The sequence below is a fragment of the Trichechus manatus genome, unplaced genomic scaffold (assembly GCF_000243295.1).
Source record: "Trichechus manatus latirostris isolate Lorelei unplaced genomic scaffold, TriManLat1.0 scaffold00048, whole genome shotgun sequence".
Classification (NCBI taxonomy): Eukaryota; Metazoa; Chordata; class Mammalia; order Sirenia; family Trichechidae; genus Trichechus; species Trichechus manatus.
The window spans coordinates 7,743,959-7,765,211 of record NW_004443984.1 but is presented as its reverse complement, the minus strand read 5'-3'; the positions used below and the strand labels follow the sequence as shown (position 1 = coordinate 7,765,211).

Here is a 21,253-nt window from a genome sequence, read left to right as displayed (position 1 = left end):
TGAGAAAATTAAGGTATAGAAGTCGAGTGACCTGCCAGGATCACATATTGAAGTGGAACCCATATTTGCTCCTCTTCAAAATTCTATGCTTTTTTCATCTTATTACTTTAGTCAATGAAGATTTAAAAAACATTGAAAAATTCTACTTTTTTCTTTCCCTGAATGTATACTCGGTACGGTATTAGGTGTTTTGAGAGGGGGATAAAGAAGTATATAAACCTAGTTCTTCCTTCAGAGAGCTTAAAATCTATTAGAGTAAAAACAGCATGATTAAGTACTCTCAGAGTCCCTGGATGGCGCAAATGGTTAATGTGCTTAGCTGCTAACTGAAAGGCTGGAGGTTTGAGTCTGCCCAGAGGCACTTTGGAAGAAAGGCCTGGCGATGCACTTCTGAAAAAGCCATTGAAAATCCTGCGGAGCACAGTTCTGCTCTGACACACATGGGGTCGCCGTAAGTCGGATTTGACTTGAGGACATCTGTTTTTTTTGTGTGAGATTGATTTATTCAGTGAATGAGTACCTACTGTGTGCCAGATACTGAGTTATTTTCTGAGAATACAGCAGATACTAACATGTCCACCTTTACAGAGATTTCCTTCATTATCTGCCCCCTTTACTGCAATATAACAAATAAGCAAGATAGTTATAGATTAGGATCCTGCTGTAAAGGAAATAAACAGGGTGATACGATAAGAGAGTGAGGAGGGAGGGGCAGTTATTCTGGGTAGTGTGCCAGGGGAGGATTTTCCAAGGAAATGATGATTTGAGCTGAGATCTGAAGGATGAGAAGCTTTGTTAAGAGCAAGGGGAAAGGGTATTTGTATTTTGTATTAGTTACCTAGTGCTGCTATAACAGAAATACCACAAGTGGATGGTTTTAACAAACAAATTTATTTTCTCACAGTTTAGGAGGCTAGAAGTCCAAAATCAGGATGCCAGCTCTAGGCAAAGGCCTATCTTTGTCTGTTGGCTCTGGAGGAAGGTCCTTGTCTCTTCTGAGCTTCTGCTTCTGGGTGATCTTGTGGCTTAGCATCTCTGTTCCCCCATCTCTGCTTCTTTCCCTTGTTGTTTTAATCTCTTTTATATCTCAAAAGAGATTGACTCAAGACACACCCGACACTAATCCTGCCTCATTAACATAACAAAGACAGCCCATTCCCAAATGGGATTATAACCACAGGCATAGAGGTTAGGGTTCACAACACATATTTTTGGGGGTCAAAATTCAATCCATAACAGTATTGTAGGCAAGTGTAAAGCCCTGACTGAAGGCAGGACAGGGTCTGGCATGTTTATGACCTGTACAGCTAGAGCATGGAGAGTGAAGGAATATGAGGTAGGAGATTTAAGCTGTAAGAAGGGCCTTGCCTTGGAAGGTCAGAGGAGAATTGGGGGCAGTTTTTGAGAGCTGGAATAGTTTGGGAAGGCTTCTCAGATAAGGGGGGATTTTGGGATAGAAAGTTAGAATAGAAGTAGGAAGAGTTGTAAAGCCAGACACCCGAGAAGGTTTGGGGGAACTATGTGAATAAGGACGCAGACTTTGAAATAAACAAGCCATGTTGGATGATTTAAATATTATCAGGCATTTAAAATTGATTAGATGGCAGAGTAAGATGCATAGAAGCTGGTTGAACGGTTACAGTCTGTTTTTGTCTAGGTTGTCTAGACCTCAGAGCTGTGGTAAACATAGATTGAGAATTGGGATAACCAAATGCTTTTATCTTTTGTTATTTGATCTTTTGTATGAAAATAAGGGGATTTAAAAAAAATTTTTGAATATCTCCTTGCCCTTTGTTAATTAAGAGAGTAGGATTATGTTGCCTTTTATTAATTAGGAGACCAGGATTGTGGGAAAGTTGCACATAAGGTTATGTCAGTATTAGTAATGTTATAAAGGAAGAATGTGTGCGTTAGAAGGGTGATGGTTAATTTGTTTATTGTCACTATACTCTAGTAGGATTGTTGCTCCAAGAGGGCATGAACTTTGTTCCAGATTTTGGGGGATATGCCTATGTACAGGACGATGCTTGGTGCATAGCAGATGCTTAATAAAGGTTTATTGAATGAATGAATAAATTTACACGTATTGAATATTTTGTGGGAAAATCTCACTGTAATCTTTATCTCTTTTAATCAAATACTTTGTTAGCCTCTAATGTATTCATGCACTCTTCAGTTTTTCTAAATTACTTGTTTTGAAATACTAAATTTAAAATTATGTAGCTTATTTAAATATTTACTAATTTAATTTTTAAATGCTTTTTTTTCCCCCACAAGTACAATATAAAATGATGACTCTGGCTAGTATCCCTTAGTTTTTGTCAATTTGAGGAAGGAAAACTCAACATTATAGTAAAAATAAAGACAAGTTCCCATTTTATCAGACATTCCAGAATGAAGTCATTTTCAGAAATGAAGCTGAGACAGCAGACTTCTGCCACTGCTGAAAACATCTTTTACCACATAGAACCGTAATCTTTCATTTTATAAATGCCCCAGCAGCATATTCTCTTATGTATGTTGTGATTTCACAACATGTATCAGTTTCACATGTGGCAGAAAATGGAGAGGCGGGGCCAAGATGATGGAGTAGTCAGACGGCTTCCTATATCCCTCTTATGACAAAGACCTGGAAAAACAAGTGATTTGATTGTATATGAGTATCTAGGAGCCCTGAACAAGGCAAAGTTGAGGAATCGGACTCAGTGGCGGGGGGAGAGGGAGATGGTTCTGAAGAAGCGAGAAGTGCTAGACTGCGGCTGGAGCCGCAGCTCTTCAGGCCCAGTTGGCTCCGAGGTATGCAGTGAAGCAGCAAACAGCTGCGCGCGCTCAGGAGGCAGTTTCCACATCGAGAGAGATCCGGCAGCAGAGATTCTGCTTGGACACTCCGAACCAGTGAAAAGCAGCTTTCAAGTGGCTAAAGATAAGTCCATGTGTGTGGCCTTTCGTGGGGATTTAAAAAAAAAACAAAACGCCCATTTGGAAAAAACCTCTCTCCCTTTTACCTCTTCCCTCCGCGCTCTGCACCAGGAGTCTGCTGGGTCAGAAGTAGATCCCAAAAGGCGCCCTGACCTGTTCTCCTGGCGTTGGAGAGGGAACAAATAAGCTACTGGCTCCCCTAAGCCAGGAACTCAGGGTCAGCACAGCTCCTTTGCCTGGCACAGGCATAAGGGGTCCGCAGACTTTGAGTGCCTTACACCCCTGTATAGAATTGTTGAGACCCATCTCAACAGTGTTAGCCCTCACTACCACAGTACAACAGGGTAAACACCTTAAGTTTAACTTCAGCTGTTTCAGCTGTGAAGGGGCAGATTTGTGACCCTCAACATAGCCCTCCCCCTTAAGCAGGAGCCTTTACTGATCCGCATCAGGGGCTTGAGGACTGGTGGTGTCACCTACGCCACCTAGTCACCTGCTACAGGAGTCCAAGAAAAAGTGGTGACCTTGAGTCTTTACAGCCAAAAGAGTGGGGTGCTCATAGTCCGGCTGCAAAACTCACCTACCTACTCACCCTAGGGAATGGGGACACGCTTTCCTTTCAGACTCTCAGGGGCAGCCGTCAGCCCACTGCCTGGCTCAGCGCGTGACCCCCTACCACAGCCAGATATCAGTGTTTACACCAATCACCCATGCCTCTCTAAGACTGTAGGTGAGAGCCTGCATCACACACTTGGTGACCGACTGCCTGGGCACCTGAGCTGAACCCATATAGGAAAATTTAACGGACTCCTGTGTGCACATACTTAGTTACAGGAGTAACTACCTGGTGACAGGACGTTAGAGCTTCAAAGGTGCCAGTAATCAAACTAGCGCACACGAGCAGCCTGTTGGGGCATATTAAAACAAAACAAGAACCTAGAACTCACTAAACAAATATAAAAAAATTATAATCACTTATTGATGGCTCGGAGACATCAGTCAGTATCAGATCACATAAAGAGGCAGTCCGTGATGGCTTCAGCAAGCTCCCAAAATAAAGAAGAAATTCTCTGGAGGAAGAGAATTTCGTGGAATTACCAGAGGCAGAATACAAAAGATTAATATACAGAACTCTTCTAGAAATTAGAAAGGAAATTCGACAAAATGCATAAACGGCCAAGGAGCACGCAGACAAAGTAGTAGCGGAACTTAAAAAAGTTATTCAAGGCATAATGACAAGTTTAATAGGCTGCAGGAATCCATAGAGAGATAGCAATCAGAAATCCAGAAGATTAACAATAAAATTTCAGAATTAGACAACTCAATAGAAAGTCATAGGAGCAGAATTGAGGAAGTAGAAGTTAGTGACATTGAAGATAAAGCACTTGATGCCAACTTATTTGAGGAAAAATCAGATAAAAGAATTAAAAAGAATGCAGAAACTCTAAGAGTCATGTGGGACTGTATCAAGAGAACCTATGAGTGATTGGAGTACCAGAACAGGGAGGATAACAGAAAATACAGAGAAAATTGTTTAAGATTTGTTGACAGAAAACTTCCCTGATATCGTGAAAGTTGAGAAGATATCTATCCAAGGTGCTCATCAAACCCCGCATAAGGTAGATCCCAAAAGAAAGTCACCAAGACATATTACTATCAAACTTACCAAAAGCAAAGATAAAGAGAGAATTTTAAGAGCGGCTAGGGATAAAAGAAAAGTCATCTACAAAGGAGAGCCAATTAGGATAAGCTCGGACTACTCAACAGAAACCATGCAGGCAAGAAGGCAATGGGATGACATATATAAAGCCTTGAAGGAAAACAACTGCCAGCCCAGAATTATATATCCAGCAAAACCGTCTCTGAAATATGATGGCAAAATTAGGGCATTTCCAGATAAACAGAAGTTTAGGGAATTTGCAGAAACCAAACCAAAATTACAAGAAATACTAAAGGGAGTCCTACAGTTAGAAAATCAATAACATCAGATAACAACGCAAGACTAGAACACAAGATAGAGCAACCGGATACTGACTCAGATAGGGAAGTCGAAAATACATCAAAGCTAAAACATTGAAAATAGGGAAACAGAGATATCAATATATAAAAAAGGGCAACATTAAAACGAAAAGAAGGACTTAAAAAATGCAGACATTGATTTTTCATATGGAGGGGAAGTCAAGGTGATATAAAGTAATAAAAGACTGGTATAAACTTAGAAAAATAGGGGTAAATATTAAGGTAACCACAAAGGAATCTGACAGTCCTACAAATCAAAGTAAAAAAGTAGAAAAACATAAAGACCGAGTAAATACAAAATCTACAACAATGAAAAAGATGAAAAAAAAAAAAAAACATAAAGAAAAATGACTCAGCACAGAAAATTAAGGGGAACAAAGAAACTGAACAACACACAACAGAAGAGACATCAGGATGACAGCACTAAACTCATACCTATCAATAATTACGCTGAATGTAAACGGCCTTAATGCACCAATAAAGAGAGAGTGGCAGTTTGGATAAAAAAGCATGATCCACCTATATGCTGCCTCAAGAGACACACCTTAGATTTAAAGACACAAACAGGCTAAAACTCAAAGGATGGAAAAAAATATATCAAGCAAACAACACTCAAAAGAGCAAGAGTGGCAATATTAATCTCTGACAAAATAGACTTCAAAGTAAAATCTACCACGAAGGGTAAGGAAGGGCACTATATAATGATTAAAGGGTCGGTATACCAGGAGGACATAACTGTAGTAAATATTTATGCACCCAACAGCAGGGCTCCAAAATACATAAAACAAACGCTAACAGCACTGAAAGAGAAATAGACAACTCCACAATAGTTTTAGGAGACTTCAACATGCCACTTTCAGTGAAGGATGGAACATCTAGAAAGAAGCTCAACAAAGACACAGAAGAGCTAAATGCTGCAATCAACCAACTTGATCTCATAGACATATACTGAACACTGCACCCAACAGCAGCCAAGTATACTTTCTTTTCCAACACACATGGAACATTCTCCACATGTGGCAGAAGATAAAGGAATTTGAACAGTTGCTTCAATTAGTGCTTAATATTTGCCATCCAACATTTTACAGGTATAATGCATTGAATTGGCATCTGGAGATATTAGGAGTTTTGCAGCCATTATGTGGGAGACATATGCTTGAAAAATTTCAGGTGGTATAGATTTGCCAATAACTCAAAGATACTTTTGATTTTATACAACATGTGAAAATCTCAGTGTCTTTTCCAACAATCAAAAGTTGTAGTAGTGCTGTTGTCACTTATATTTCTTCATGCATCTACTCTGATTTCTTTGACTAGTTTTTGGTAAAATACCTACTAATTTTTCACGTATTCACCAGTCTCATGTCAGAGATCAACAAGAGGAATGCAACAGCAGGGCTGTCTGTCATGTACCTTGGAGACCCTGTCCTTTAAATTTTTATCATGATTTGATCCTGGAGGTGGATAAATGAAATTTGGGTAGAAAACGAGATTACCTACAGCTATTCAAGTATAGTAGAAAACAGAATAAGATTTATTTGAAAGATTAAAAATTTTATCAGCCTTATAAATTTAAAGCTAAACAAGCAAATAGTAAATAATTTTTTCTCACTTACAAGCTCACTGTGAGGGAACCACCTTGCTTACCCACCTTTCTTGGTGGTACAATTCTGGCCTTCACTAATTTCTTCTTCCTGTTAGAATAGACACCTAGAAGATGGAACATAAACTAATTAAAACAATTAAGTCCTAGAGGAGATATGCTGGCCGGCCTAGGAGTGAGGGGAAGAAGGTGGGGAAAAAAAATTAAGAACGTTTTATCTCTCACAAAACTCCGTCAATCAAGTGAACAGTGTAAGGGCCTGGGATTTTATTTTATCCTGCTTACAAGCTGGCAAGTTAGCCTGGTACTAATAAATTAGCTGGCAGAAGACACAAGACTCCTGGATCAGAGACCGCACAAGGTGGCATGAGCATTAGTTGTAAAACCCATGGGGAGATACAAAGGCCTAGATGAATGGTTTGCATCACAGCTGGGGAACATTGAGCTTGGGGAGCCCACCATTTAACAGCAAGCAATAAGCATACCTGATCTTTGTCCTAGAGGGAGATGTCTGCATACGTTTATTATTGAGAGCTGAAGGCAAACTGCTGATCGTATTCAGCCTCTTGGATTTTTGTTAGAGCAAATACATTGAGCGGTAGCTGTATTACTTGGACTTTTTGAATGAGTGCCAGAAGTTTTCTAAGATTATTTCCTGCTTACTGAAGACTCTGAAAACAGATTATAAAGTTCAAAAAAGAACTGTCTTTATGTGGCTTGTTCTGTATTTGCCTGAAGTCAGAAGAGTTGGAAAAGAATGTCGGGATACTTGAGTGCTAAGTTGTCTGGCTTGGGGGCCGGTCTCGTGGGAGGTTAAATTAATTAAGGGACCTTCCATTTCTTAAAAAAATTCATTCTTTGTTTTGATTCTTTTGAGTAATATTGGCTGAACTCATATGTTTAAGTTCTTTTAAAATTTTTTTGAAGTACATTTCAGGTTTTAAAAACATTCCCTTTACAATGCTTTGTTTGTTTTGCTGGAGAAAGGTAAATGTGGTGGAGGTGTAATAGGATTTTTGGGTAGGACTTTATAGGCAATATTTTATTGTTAGTTGAACATATAAGATCAGCCATATGCTGTTTATTTTCATATATGAAGAAAATAAACCAGACAAGACAATGTGTTAGAAAAAATGCATAGGATTCATTTCTGTGGTTTTGTGTACTTAACAATCACAAAGAGCATATATTTAAAAAAATTGTACTCAGGTATGCTACCATAATGTAGCAAAAAGTGACTGGATTTGATAGGAGAGAAAAGTGGTCCTGATTTTGTTATTTATTCTATCTACGGTAAATTCTGCAACCAGACCAGCTGTTCCATTGAATTGGTACAGAGGCAGACTTGTGAAATTAGGTCATTCTCTTTTCTATGTCCTAAGTACGAAAATGGATTATTTTAGGGGAAAAATGTATTTCACATGAAAACAGCTTTACTTTTAGTGTATCTTGGATTAGTATGAATTACCAAAAATTTGATTTGCCTTTTGTTCACATAGTTTATTATTATACTTGATACAATTGTATGAAAGATATAATAATCTGGTTGAGAAGATAAATTTTGTGCAAAACACACTTATTAGCAGATACTTAAATCTCAAATCTTTTCATAGCTTGTTTGTTCCTTGTACCTAGAATGAACCATGGGGCATGGGAAGATAAGCGTATCTGTAGCCAGGACCCTCCTCTTTCCCCATGCAAATCCTTTTGTCAGGAATTGTTTATGGTGGAGTTTAATTGGCAGCCAACCCGTAATAATAGTGATACTAAAGAGGATTCAATAACTCCTTAAAATCTAGAGCTCATGGGCCTCTGAAAACTTCAGTGGCTTTAGCTCTAAGATTCTCAAAGGGTAATTGGGCCCCCAGAGTGTTAAGAACCTACAAGATATAGATACTGGCATGGCTGTCTGGTGGAGGGATAGGTGCTGGGAAGGAAGGTGACAGATAAACCTTTTCACAGTTTGCCTTATGAGTCTCAGAATCGTTTTTTATGTTGTTAGTTGCTCACCCGTAATTCTAAGTTGTGGTACAAATGAACTTCATTGTTAAAGAGGGATGATTGTTAGTTGCTGTTGGTTTAATTCTGACTCATGGTGACCTGTGTATAACAGAACGAAACTTTGCTCAGTCCTGTGCCATCTTCATGATTGTTGGTATGTTTGAATCCATTGTTTTGGCTTTTGTGTTAGTCTGTCTCATTGAGGGTTTCTCTTGTTTTCACTGACCTACTTTATCAGACATGATGTCCTTTTTTAGCAGTTGGTCTTTCTTGATGATGTGTCTCAAGTAAGTGAGCCAGAGTGCCATCCTTGCTTCTAAGGAGCATTCTGATAGCATTTTTCCTAAGAGTGATTTGTTTGTTCTTCTGGCACTCCACGGTATATTCAGTATTCTTCACCAACACCACAATTTGAATGCATCAGTTCTGTCCTTTTTCATTGCCCAGCTTTTGCATGCATATGAGCCGATTGAAAATACCATGGTTTGGGTCAGGTGCACCTTAGTCATCAAAGTGACAACTTTGCTTTTTAAACTTTACAGAGGAATAGTATTCAGTTATTGGTGCAAAATAACTTTTTTAGCCACTCCAACAGCAGAATGGTCATTTGGTACTATGTAGCCTCTTTTCTGCTATAGTGATTTGACATTCTTTTCAATAGAAAGTGGACACAAATGTACAGACGTGTCTGGCCTACTTTCCTGCATGTTGTTGAAGAAAAACCAAAGTCTCTCCCTTGATTGCTCCCCTCCCCCAAATCTGTGGGTCATCTGGTGACATTTTAATACATGGACTTATTAATTATTAACACATCAAATAATTTGCAGAATAGTTTTAATTGAATTTTAGCTTGATTCTAAAATGATCACCTTTGTAATGGTGGTTCTGAATTTGACTACATTTGTGATAAGAACAATGAGTAGTATAATTTTTGGAAATCAGAATTTTCGTGTGCTTCTGTCTAAGCAGGTTGGAATTTGTTGCTGTTTTAAAAGTTCTTATATTGACTTGAAGGTACCCTTAATCTTTTAAGAGTGATAGTTAAGATTTATTAAGTATGTACCATATGCTAGGCACTGTTGTAAGCTCTTTACATGTATTATCTTACTCAGTCAACTTACACTCTATGAGGAAGGTACTACTATGTTCATTTTTAAAGAAGGAAAATTGAACCACAGAAGGTTTAAATACCTTGCCCAAGGCCACATAGTTAGGAGTGGTGGAGCCAGTCTAACCCTAAAACCCATGCTGTTGACATGGGTCCCAGAACCAGTTTCCAACAAATTGCTGAGCTCAGGCCAGGGAGCCTAAGAAGTGAAAGGTTTTTTGGGCAAATAGAGGCAGAGCAAATTCTCTCTTCTTGTCTTTCCCTCCCCATTAAAATTCAGTAGTTGTCTGCAAGATGAAGAAACAGGAAGTGAGTTTAACTCCTGTTTCTTGCTTCCTCTTCCTTTCTCTTCAAATTGTTGGCAACTGTTATAGGTATACTACTTGTGACTCCTATAGCAACGATCTTGTCTTTATGTTATGTCTTGCTTGAAGAGTATAAAGAGCAGGGACTTGGGAGTCAGACTCTAGGGTTTAAATCTCAGTTCTACCACTTACTGGTTGAGTAGACGTGGCCTACTTACTTCACTGCGCCATTTTTCATAGCTGTAAAGTGGGGATAATATAGTACATGCCTAATAAGATTGTTTGGGAGGATGAAATGTGTGAATGTGCTTAGAACAGTACCTGCCACATAGTATGTGCTGTGAAGTGTTTGCTGCTATCATATTATTGTTTGAGAACACTTTTTTTTTTCCTTGTGGATTTGAACTGCCAGCCTTTTGGTTAACAGCCAAGCTCTTAACCACTGTACCATCAAGGCTCCACAGAGCCTCTAGTGGGTTCAAATTGCCAACTTTTCGGTTAGTAGCTGAGCACTTAACCTTCGCACCACAGGGCTCCTTGATATTCTCTTACACAACCACAATACAGTTATCAATTTCAGGAACTTTAACATTGATAATTATTTTCATGGAATTTACTGTCGTTACCAGTTATTGCACTAATTATACCTCAAGCATAGCAGTGATTGTGAGATTGGCACAGGACTCGGCAGTGTTTCGTTCTTTTGTACGTAGGGTCACTATGAGTCAGAACCAACTGAACGGCACCTAACAGCAAAAACAATTATTGCACTAATTTTTTTTTATAGTGTTTATTTTCCCACTACAGGACCCAGTCTAATCACAGACAGCATTTAGTTGTCATGTCTCTTCGTTCTTGTTAGTTGCCATTGAGTTGATCTCAGCTCATGGCGACTCCATGTGTACAGACTGGAACTGCTATTTGAGAACACTTTTAGGTTGTGTTACAACCTCACATTTAGTAACTGTGTTAAAATTACTATAAAAACCTGTTCTAGTTGATTGTGACTCATTGGAGCACTTCTGAAATCTCTTGGTTCAAGACCTCTCAATATCTAAAGTGAGATTTATTGGTCATTTGGATTTTACTTTAAAAACTCACTTCCAGGTGACCCAAAATGCCAGTAATGTTTATTTAGTTTGGATTCTCGTGTTATTGGGTATTCTTTGTCTTGCAATCATATAGGGCAATGATTCTCAAACTTCATTGTGTATTTAGAATTACATAGGGAGAGTTGAGTTCTGATTTAGTAGATCTGGGATGAGGGCCCAGGAATCTGAATTGTTAACAGACCCATTCCAGGTAATAATGACTCTGGTGGTCTGAGATGCTGTTTTGGGAATTGCTGATTTAGAGGCTGAATTCAACCATAACAGGAAAAGGTAATGGCTGTCAGGTTTTTGTTAGTTTGCATAAAGGCAGTGATGATTTGTAAACTAATAAAGCATTTAATTTGATGTTTAAAGCTGGGGTCTGTTCTTGTATACCTAAATTATTTTGTTAAAACTTGTTAGATAAACTTTGTTTTGGGGACTACTCTGTAAATACTGAAAGAATAGTATGGGAATCTTCAGAGGAAGAGGAAATATTTGAGTGGATTTCTTGGTTTTTATGTCATTAGCTAACTAGCAGATATATTCAGTTCATTGTGTGCAAAGTGTGAAAAGTTTTGATTAGATAATAGTTCACTAAGCAGGGAGGAAAGTACAGTATGAGTTTTGACCCACTGGACAAAAATACATGTGACTGGATTGATCTGATTGGTACTTAGTAGAGGGAATTCATGTATATTGAGTCTGTGCTGTGAGCCAGGTTCTTCTATATTACTGAATGTTTATAATAGCTAAGCAAGGCGTTGTTCTGATTCCATTTTACAAATGAGAAAATTGAGCAAAAAGAAATTAAAGTTTGCCCAGGGTCACTTAACTAGTAAGTCCTGAGCAGAGATTAAAACCCGGAATTCTCCTGACTTCAGAACTGCTCAAGAACATAATCTTATGTTAATCTATTGGGACTTTGAATATTGGAACCTTGACACTTTGGGGTTTTTTACCTCCCCCCCTTTTTTTGATTCATCATCTTTGCTTTGTTGATATTCATATGTATTCGATTTCACTTAAGAGTTGATTAAAACACCCAATTTTTTATACCATTTGTCATACTTAATTTTTCCCTTTTAAAAATACTACACATTTTTCTCAACTTTATAAATTTAAGAATTGAAGTTAGACATTGTACAGTTTAGAACAGTGATTAGTAATTTGTATGTTTTCAGCTATATTAGAAAACAGAATGACCTTTTTAATCTAGAGATTTGTTGTAATCATGTTCCTTTAAGAAAAACAACAGGTAATTATAGGAGCATTTTATACTGTAACAGGCAGACAGAAGCTATAACAGTCCTTTTAATTATTATTGAAAATGGCAAGTTTATGTATTTTGGATACTTTTTCCAGTTATTAGGCAGGATACATAGGAATGACTGAATTGACTTGGGGCAGTTTCTCCTGATCAGAGGAAAAAAAGTTCCCACAGTAGTAGTGTCTCTTTAATAATCTAGCCTTGTTAGCTGCAGAGCACTTTTCTGCTATGAATTCTGTTTTACCTTCTATTGGAAAATCTTAAAGCTCTTCCTCAGAAAATTTGGCATTTAGTTGTAATGAATTCATGCTTAAGGGTGCAGAGATATTTTAAAAAGTATGTATTTAAAGGGTAAAACTCATGAGCCATTTTGAAATATTGCTACCTTTAATCCCTAAGTTTACCTTGCAAGTTTCTTCTAATACAAGTTGTGTTTAACTCAGCAGCTGTGAGTTTCTTGGTGGCTAGAATGATCTCTCTCTCTCTCTTTTTTTTCCCTCTATTCTTTTGATCTCGCTTTTTAACATTTTCTTATACTGGTTCTTTGTCTCAGAGGGAGAAAGAGGTACAACATTTAAGGTTTCTACTACATAAAGAACCACTGTTTAAGACAGTTTATTTGTGTGTGGTCTTCTGAAGACAATTCATTTTAAAGGGATTTCCATATATATCTTTAAAAAAAATTCAACTTGAATCAGATTTAAGTTCTTCTCCTTTTATGCAGTTACTAATGATAGCTTTTCCTTTTCTTGAAATGTTTTAGACAGCTCTAACCTCTAACACAGATGTGTTTGTGATTTAGCCATGTGCTAAAGTCATATTCATGGCTTTAATTGTGGAAACTTCTTGTTTCCAATTTCTTCTTCCTTAATCCCTTGTTGTGTACCATTGAGTGAATACCAATTCATAGCGACCCTATAGGACAGGGTAGAACTACTCCATAGGGTTTCCAAGGAGCGGCTGGTGGATTCGAACTGCTGACCTTTTGGTTGGCAGCTGAGCTATTAACCACTGCACCCCCAGGGCCCCCTTTATTCCCTAGGGACTTTAAATGAAAATTTCAAGAAATGATAGCTCTTCCTTTAGTAGAAGTTTAAAGTTTATAGATGGCCTGTTGCTTTTATATTTGGTTATTAGTGTGGGGTATAATTCTTAAAAGTGAATACCAGATATAGAATGACAATAAGGAGCTTCACCTTTAGGGATCACAATGAATTTAATTTCAGCCACAATTAAAACTTAAAAACAGCATTTCCGTAGGTGATTTTGAGCCTTGAAGCCGGTGATCAAGTTTCACTATAGAGTTACTCAATGAATCCAAGTATTATTGTGTTTTATTGATCGTAAGACTTTCCCCAAATATAACGTCTCTGAATTTAGAATGCATATAGTTGTTTTCTTTTAGAGTCCATAAGATATAGTAATTGATTAGAATTTCAGTTCTGTTGTTGTAACAGAGAAATCCAAAATATTTAGGTCTTAATGAGAGATAAGTTTCTTTCTTTCTGATGTAAAAGTCCTAGAAGGCAAACCATGGTTGGCCCCTCCTGTTGTGTTGCTCATCCTTACATATAATTTCTACCTTGTGGTTCAGCATGACTGCTTCAGCTCCCACCATTATGTCTGCATTTCAGCTGAAGTAGGGGAGGCTATAACCTTTGCTTTTTTAAGGCTAGTCCCAGAAGTTGCATCTATCACTTCCATTCCCATTTTCCAGAACTTAGTTACAGTGATCACATCTAGTTGAAAAGGAATCAGGGAAATTCTTTATTAGGGGCCATATACTTAGCCTTAGGAGCCCTGGTGCTACAGTGGTTAAATACTGGGCTGCTGACTGAAAGGTTGATGGTTTGAACCCAGCTCTGCAGGAGAAAGACTTGGCAATCTACTTCCATAAAGATTACAGCCAAGAAAACCTTATGGGACAGTTCTACTCTGTAACACATTGAGGGTTGCCATGAATCGACTTCATGGCACCCAACAACAACAACAACAACATGCTTAGCTAAAAATTCTATTACTAAAGAAGGGGGAAAGAATTGGCAGACAGCTAGCAGTCTCTGGCACAGTGATCAAATGTTAATTTCTATGCGGTGTTTATGATTAAATTCTACATTAAAAGAAATCACCTAGTAATACTGGTCAGGAGAAATAGAACTGAACTTCAGTAGGTAAGAGAACTGAACTTCAAATAGGTTCATAGGCAACTGAAAAATAGTCTGCAGGATGATCAGAACTCTACCTGCTTACCTTTTTTTCGTTCACTCTGAATTGAAAAGAAGTTCTCCAGAAGACCTTATTTCTTAGCAGAACATTACTCTGTTTTTCAGGGGTGGACTCATAGGAACAATGAGAGGACAGATATTTAAAAAAAAATTTTTATTGTGAAAATATACATAGCAAAACATTCACCAACTTAATAATTTCTCTGTGTATAATTCAGTGACATTGATTACGTTCTTCATGTTTTGCAACCATTATCACTATCCTTTTTTGAATTATTCTGCCATCATTAACAGAAACCTCCTAAGCAAAAACTCCCCTTTTCCCCATCCCTCCCGCCAGTAACACTAATAATCTTTAATTTCTGTATATTTGCTTATTTCATATAAGTGAGATCATACAGTATTTGTCCTTTTGCAACTGACTTTGCTCAGGACAGATATTCTTATTTCCTTCTCTGGCCTGCCTTGGAGTGGCAAGAGAGCATGCTGGCAGTTTTTATAGACTTGGGTCTTGTCAAAGCACAGTACCTGAAAGACAGTGTTGGCGATTATCATTGAATTTCCCCCAGATCTAGTAAAGGACATTTTCTTCTAGAATAGTTCTCTAGAATTAATTTAGCATTAAGGTTAGTGTGCTTGGTTTGTTATTTTGACAAATAATTTTGATTTAGTTTAGGGATCAGATTCTTTAACCTTTATTGCTATTTTAGTGTGAGTGCTTCTCTAGTGTGTAACAGAGGAAAGATAAAAGGAGGTTGACTAAAGAAAGAAATAGAATCGAGATAGTTTTGATGAGAAATGGGAGGGTATATATTTTCTGTAGATACTCACCCACCAGTAATTGTTTCGTGTTGTTTGTTTGTTTTTTTTTTTTTTTTGTTATGTGATTCCATCCATTCAACAACTCACTATGTGCTGGTCTTTGTGCTAAGTGCTAGAGTTTCAGTGGTGTGTGAGATGGTACCTGTTACGGATTGAATTGTGTTCCCCAAAAATGTGTGTCTACTTTGCTAGGCCATGATTCCCAGTATTGTGTGATTGTCCACCATTTTGTCATCTGATGTGATTTTCCTGTGTGTTTTAAATCCTATCTCTATGATGTTAATGAGGCAGGATTAGCAGCCATTACGTTAATGAGGCAGGACTCAATCTACAAGATTAGTTTGTATCTTGAGTCAGTGTCTTTTGAGCTAAAAAAGAGAAACGGGACCTCATGCCACCAAGAAAGAAACGCCAGGAGCGCAGTGCGTCCTTTGGGCCTGGGGTTCCTGCGCTGAGAAGCTCCTAGAGCAGAGGAAGATTAATGACAAGGACCTTCCCTTAGAGCCAACAGAGAGAGAGAGCCTTCCCCTGAAGCTGGCACTCTGAATTCGGACTTCTAGCCTCCTACACTATGGGAGAATAAATTTCTCTTTGTTAAAGCCATCCACTTGTGATATTTCTGTTATGGCAGCACTAGTAACTAAGACAGTACCAGTTTAGGAATACAGAGATGTTAACAGGCATTTATAAAATACTTGGTTTGATTAAGTGTTGTGCTGTGAGTGAGCACACAGACATGGCATCCCGTCCAGTGCTAGGTGGTTCTGTGATGTTTTTATGTTTAATAAGGTGGTAGCTCTAGCCAACAAGAAATTGTAACCCCTTTAGGTTTATAATTGAAATTAAACTTTATCTTAAAAACTAGTTATACATGGGGTGTTTTTTTTTAATGTAGTGAAAAAATGTATAATGAAAACATTCGCCAATTCAATAATTTTTGCATGTACAAATTATTGACATTGACTATGTTCATCATGTTGTGCAACCTCACCACTATCCTATTCCAAATTATTCTACCACCATTGACAGAAACTCAGCGTCCCCAAGCAATCTCTCCCCCTTCCCCCTTTCCTTTCCTGGTAGCCACTAATAAACTTTGGTCTGTGTATTTGCCTGTTTCATGTAAGTGGGGTCATACCATATTTGTCCTTTTGTGGCTGATCTATTTCACTCAGCCTAATGCTTTCAAGGTTCATCCATATTGTAGCATGTATCAGGACTTCATTTCTCTTTATGGCTGAGCCATATTCCATTTGTATATACCACATTTTCTTTATCTGTGCATATGTTGATGGACATTTAGGTAGGTAGTTTCCATCTTTTGGCTATTGTGAATAGTGCTTCAATGAACATTGTTGTAGAGGGTTCTGTTTGCATTCCTGCTTTGAATTTTTTGAGTATACCTAGGATTGGGATTCCTGGGTCATATGGTAGCTCTGTGTTTAACTTTTTGAGGAACCGCCAACCTCTTCCATTTTTCTATTTTGCATTCCCACCAGCAGTGGATGAGTGTTCAATTTCTCCACACCCTCAGTGTTTCTTTTTTATTCCCCAGAAAACTCTACATCATTTCATTGAATCTAAGATGCCATTTATCCCAGTTTTGTAAATGTCAAAATATGGGGGGAAATGGCTGATAATGATTGTTGTTGTTGCTGTGTACCATCCAGTTGATTTTTGACTCATAACAACCCCATGTGACAGAGTAGAACTATTCCACAGGGTTCTCTAGGCTGTAATCTTTATGGAAGCAGAACACCAGTTCTTTCTCTGCATAGTTGCTTGGTGAGTTTGAACTGCCAACCTTTTGGTTAGCATCTGAGCACTTAATGATTGTAAGGCCCCGCTTAATAAAGACACATTCTGATTTTAGAGATGTTTAAATGAGAAAAAAGTATCTGAGAAGTGACAAAATAATAATAAATCTTTGTGTTTGTAACTGGTAGCATCTTAGAGTGGAGGAATAGAGTAAGAGAAACTGAAATAATATATCTAAGTCAGAATGATTTAGAGCAGTCTTTTCATTATAAAAATACAGATTTTGGCCTCTTCATGCTGTGAATATTGAATTAGTAATTAGGCAGCCTAGTGCTAAAGCAGCTGCTGAGACCAGGCATCAATCCCCCTGATGTTTATCCAATTCCTCATGCTGCTCATGTATTACAGGGAGGTAGTGGTGATACTCTGCTTCCTGTTGGTGATAGCCTGAATATACAGCTCTGAGGCTGGGCAAATTAACTCTTCTTTAAAGCAGTGCCGTTTGCTTTGCATTCTAGTACACATACACGTGTGTGTGCACACTACTGAAGGAACGGTTTCACAAAGTAATACATGCGATTCATTCTAATATAGCCTTTTGTCTTTTGTTATAAAATGACTTATGCTGCTCATTACACCACTTGGACTATTTTTTTTTTAACACTTCAAGTCAAAATAACCAGGGGTCAGAAACTTAGAAAATTGACTTGTATTTGTTATTGTGACTTTCACCAAGTCACTGGTTCTCTTCTTTTAGGTTTCCTTCATTTATAGTAGTTGTGGTACTCTGAATCAGTGAACCTGTTGCAAGTTGAGAAAATAATACAAATATAAATATATGTAAAGAAATAAGGCAAATATATTTAATCTTTTGGCAGGTCAACATCGAATTTGAAATATTTAAAGTGGATACAAAACTATTTCAGCAATGCAGACAATTAAGTGTGTTGTTGTGGGTGATGGTGCCGTTGGTAAAACATGTCTCCTGATATCCTACACAACAAACAAATTTCCATCCGAATATGTACCGACTGTAAGTATAAAGGCTTCTATCTGTTCATAAAATGTGTTGTGATGTGCTGTCCTTTTGAAAACTCTTCCTCTTTGTGTACTGAAATTTTTCTGTTGTCTGCCTTTGTTTCCTGTTTTTAAAGATCTTGACTTCTCATGGGTAAATTATATACACTTTAAAGTTAAACAGCTGAAAAATCAGTGGAAAGTCAGAAGGGGTGACACAAGGGTTTGCAAGAAGTGCTGGGAGGCAAAACTCCGATAGACAAGCTTCTAAAGAGTGGTGGTCTCAGTTTGGAGAAATATGCCCTACATCTTGGAATGAGGTGACTTTTATTTTTCTTTGATATCTGGGCCAATGATTGATCAGTGCTTGGAAGATCCCTGGGATGTTTTTCAGGATTTTGTAACTTCAGAGAAACTAGTATGTCTCTACTTAGAGGGAAAGGAGAGAATCTTGTGGAGCTATTTTAATGGTGCTCCACACTGGTTATCAGGGGTAGAGAAGACCTGTTTTGTTATGAGAACACCCAGTAGTAGCCTTTGCGGGTCCTGTCCCACAATTACTTTATATAAACTCTTTAGGAGGAGGGTAGAGGAAAGATGGGAATAACAAAGATAATAGAGAGAGGGGACGTGACTTATTTAGAGTATCACTCATTTGTGAAAGAATGTGTTTGGGATCTAGTGTTTGTCCCAGGTTGGTTGACGACCCAGTGGTATAATTGTGTTAAACGTTGGTGTCCATTCAGTGGTAAGAGGGAAATTGGGGGTGACCTGGCATGGCAACAACCACCTCTGTTAAGTGAGCTATTTTTAGGAGTTACGAGGAACCCATGTGTGATTAATTAATATGGGACTAATATTCTTTGGAAGTGAAAAGAAAGAAAATGCATGAGTAATTTAGGTTAATCGTCTGAGACATGAGCATTATTAGGAAGGTGAATGTAGGGTTAAAGGCTTGGTAATTGTGTTCCATTGGAATCAACAGTCTCTGTAATGTTCCAAACGAGTCCTGGTGGCACAGTGGTTAAAGTGCTGGGCTGCTAACTGAAAGGTCAGCAGTTTGAACACGCCAGCTACTCTGTGGGAGAAAGACGTGACAGTCTGCTCCTGTAAAGATTTACAGCCTTGGAAACTCATGGGACAGTTCTTCTCTGTCCTATAGGGTTGCTATGAGTTAGAATCGACTTGATGGTAATGGTTTTTTTTTTAAATGTTCCAAGACAAGAAAAGAGATTGAGGCTATAGGAAGAAAGAAGATGAAGTTCCTTAGGTGGGGAGAATTTGAAGGTGTAATAAAATACAAAATCATATTTTGGGGTTGGTCCACTGGGGACAGTGTAGGTGGAAGAAGTTCTGAGGTTAAAAGGTCTTGTGTCAGATAAGGACAGCTATCAGAATTTTTGTGTTTTAGTCTCCATTAAAGTTATTTACCTGTAAACGTAGTTTGAGTGTTTATGACTTTGATCATTAGGTGTTATATTAAAGGTGGACTTCTGAGTGTTTGCATGTGTGTGTTTGTATGTGAACCTCTGGGAAAGGGGTAGGGTGGGAGAGGAATACAAGTAGAAAGAAAATTGATGAGCTTATTTAAATAAATGGATCATGAAGCACAAATAATGTACTCATGGTATCTATTTAAGCTGTTATGAAAATGAATTTGGTATCAAATGCTTTTTGTACCCATATATGAATTGGCAGTTGCTATTTCTAGAAAATAGAAATTTAGAGCTAGGAGGGATTGTATCATCTTAACTCCTTTTATGGATGAGGGAAGGAATTCAGTTTCAAATGAAGAATGAGACTTAATGTCTTCAGTAGTCAGACACTAGTTTAAGTGGAGTCTTGAATGGAAGCCTGCTCTTCTGATTCTTAGTCCGGTCCTGTATATGAGCAGTGGGTAAAGAAGGACTATTTTTGGATTTCTTAAATATAGCTTAAAATAACTTGTACATTTTGCAAGCTTAACCAAATTTATTACATTTCTTTGTTCTTGTTACCAAGAACTGAATTCATTTGACTACCACCTTCATCATGCCTTTGCTTTCACTCTTGACATTTAAATCAGCTTCAAAGAACCCATTAAAACGTGAACCAGTAAATTTTAGAGTTAGATAACTAAGAAGTTAAGCAGGGCTGGTTTTAAAATGCAACATCTTTCTCCTAGTTTGAAAGCTTTGTTTTTCAGTTATAATTTAATTTAGAGGGGAAGCCATGAATTAATGTTGGATCTTTACTAGGTTCTACAGATTCAGTACCATTACCTCCCATTTTCCCAAGTACTTAGTCCAACCAATATTAGTATATACTGAGTTTGTTACAGATTTTACGGTTTCTTTACAAATAAAGCATTAATCAAAAAAGGTGTCTTAAGATCATGTGATACAGCTTTGTATCCAGTAACCTGAATTTTGTTCATGAAATTCCCAACAAGTAATCAGCCAGCCCTTTCTTGGACACTTCCCTTGAATATCTTGAGGGACCTTTCATTTCTTTCAAATGGGCTTGTTTGCAAAAAAGGTTCTTCTTGTCTTGGACCCTGAAAGGAAGAAAATAGATTAGCATGATGCTAGGAGATTATAATTTTGATTAAAAGGAACTGTTCTATTAAGAAATAATTTCTTAGAAATCACATTGAACACTGAGGTAAACTACTGTCTCAAAAGTTTTAAACTTAAGCAGTTTAAACGCAAAAGATTAAACTTGTATAGTTACAGGACTCTGCTCCTGTGACACCTGTAGACCTTCTGTGGATCTTTATCCAGGCTGCTGGGGTAGAGGAGACATCCAAGAACACATCCCCTGTCACTTTTTCCAAGAACTGTTTAGCTTTTTCAGGGGCTTAAATCGGCAGGTTTGATTATATAAGGAAGATGGACTAAGACAGAGAGGACTAAGTCTTAGGATGGAAACATTACCTTAGTTTGGGAGTTGTCCTGTCCCATTTCGACCATCCCCCTGCACACTAACGATGTTATATTTTTGTGTTTTTAGGTTTTTGACAACTATGCAGTCACAGTTATGATTGGTGGAGAGCCATATACTCTCGGACTTTTTGATACTGCAGGTGAAAACTTAGTATCTTTTATAATAATGTTTTGGGCTGTAATTAAAACAA

General features: G+C 37.8%; 1 protein-coding gene across 2 annotated transcripts in view; it reads left to right on the top strand.

The window, feature by feature from the left end:
• CDC42 (cell division cycle 42) overlaps nt 1-21,253 on the top strand; it is a 53,434-nt gene that overhangs the window by 18,020 nt on the left and 14,161 nt on the right. For both annotated transcript variants that reach the window (XM_004377149.2, XM_004377150.2), the window contains exons 2-3: nt 18,000-18,154; nt 21,130-21,202. In XM_004377149.2, coding sequence (XP_004377206.1) covers nt 18,050-18,154; nt 21,130-21,202 — 178 coding nt within the window. In that variant the 5' untranslated portion in view covers nt 18,000-18,049. The remainder of the gene's footprint in view (nt 1-17,999; nt 18,155-21,129; nt 21,203-21,253) is intronic.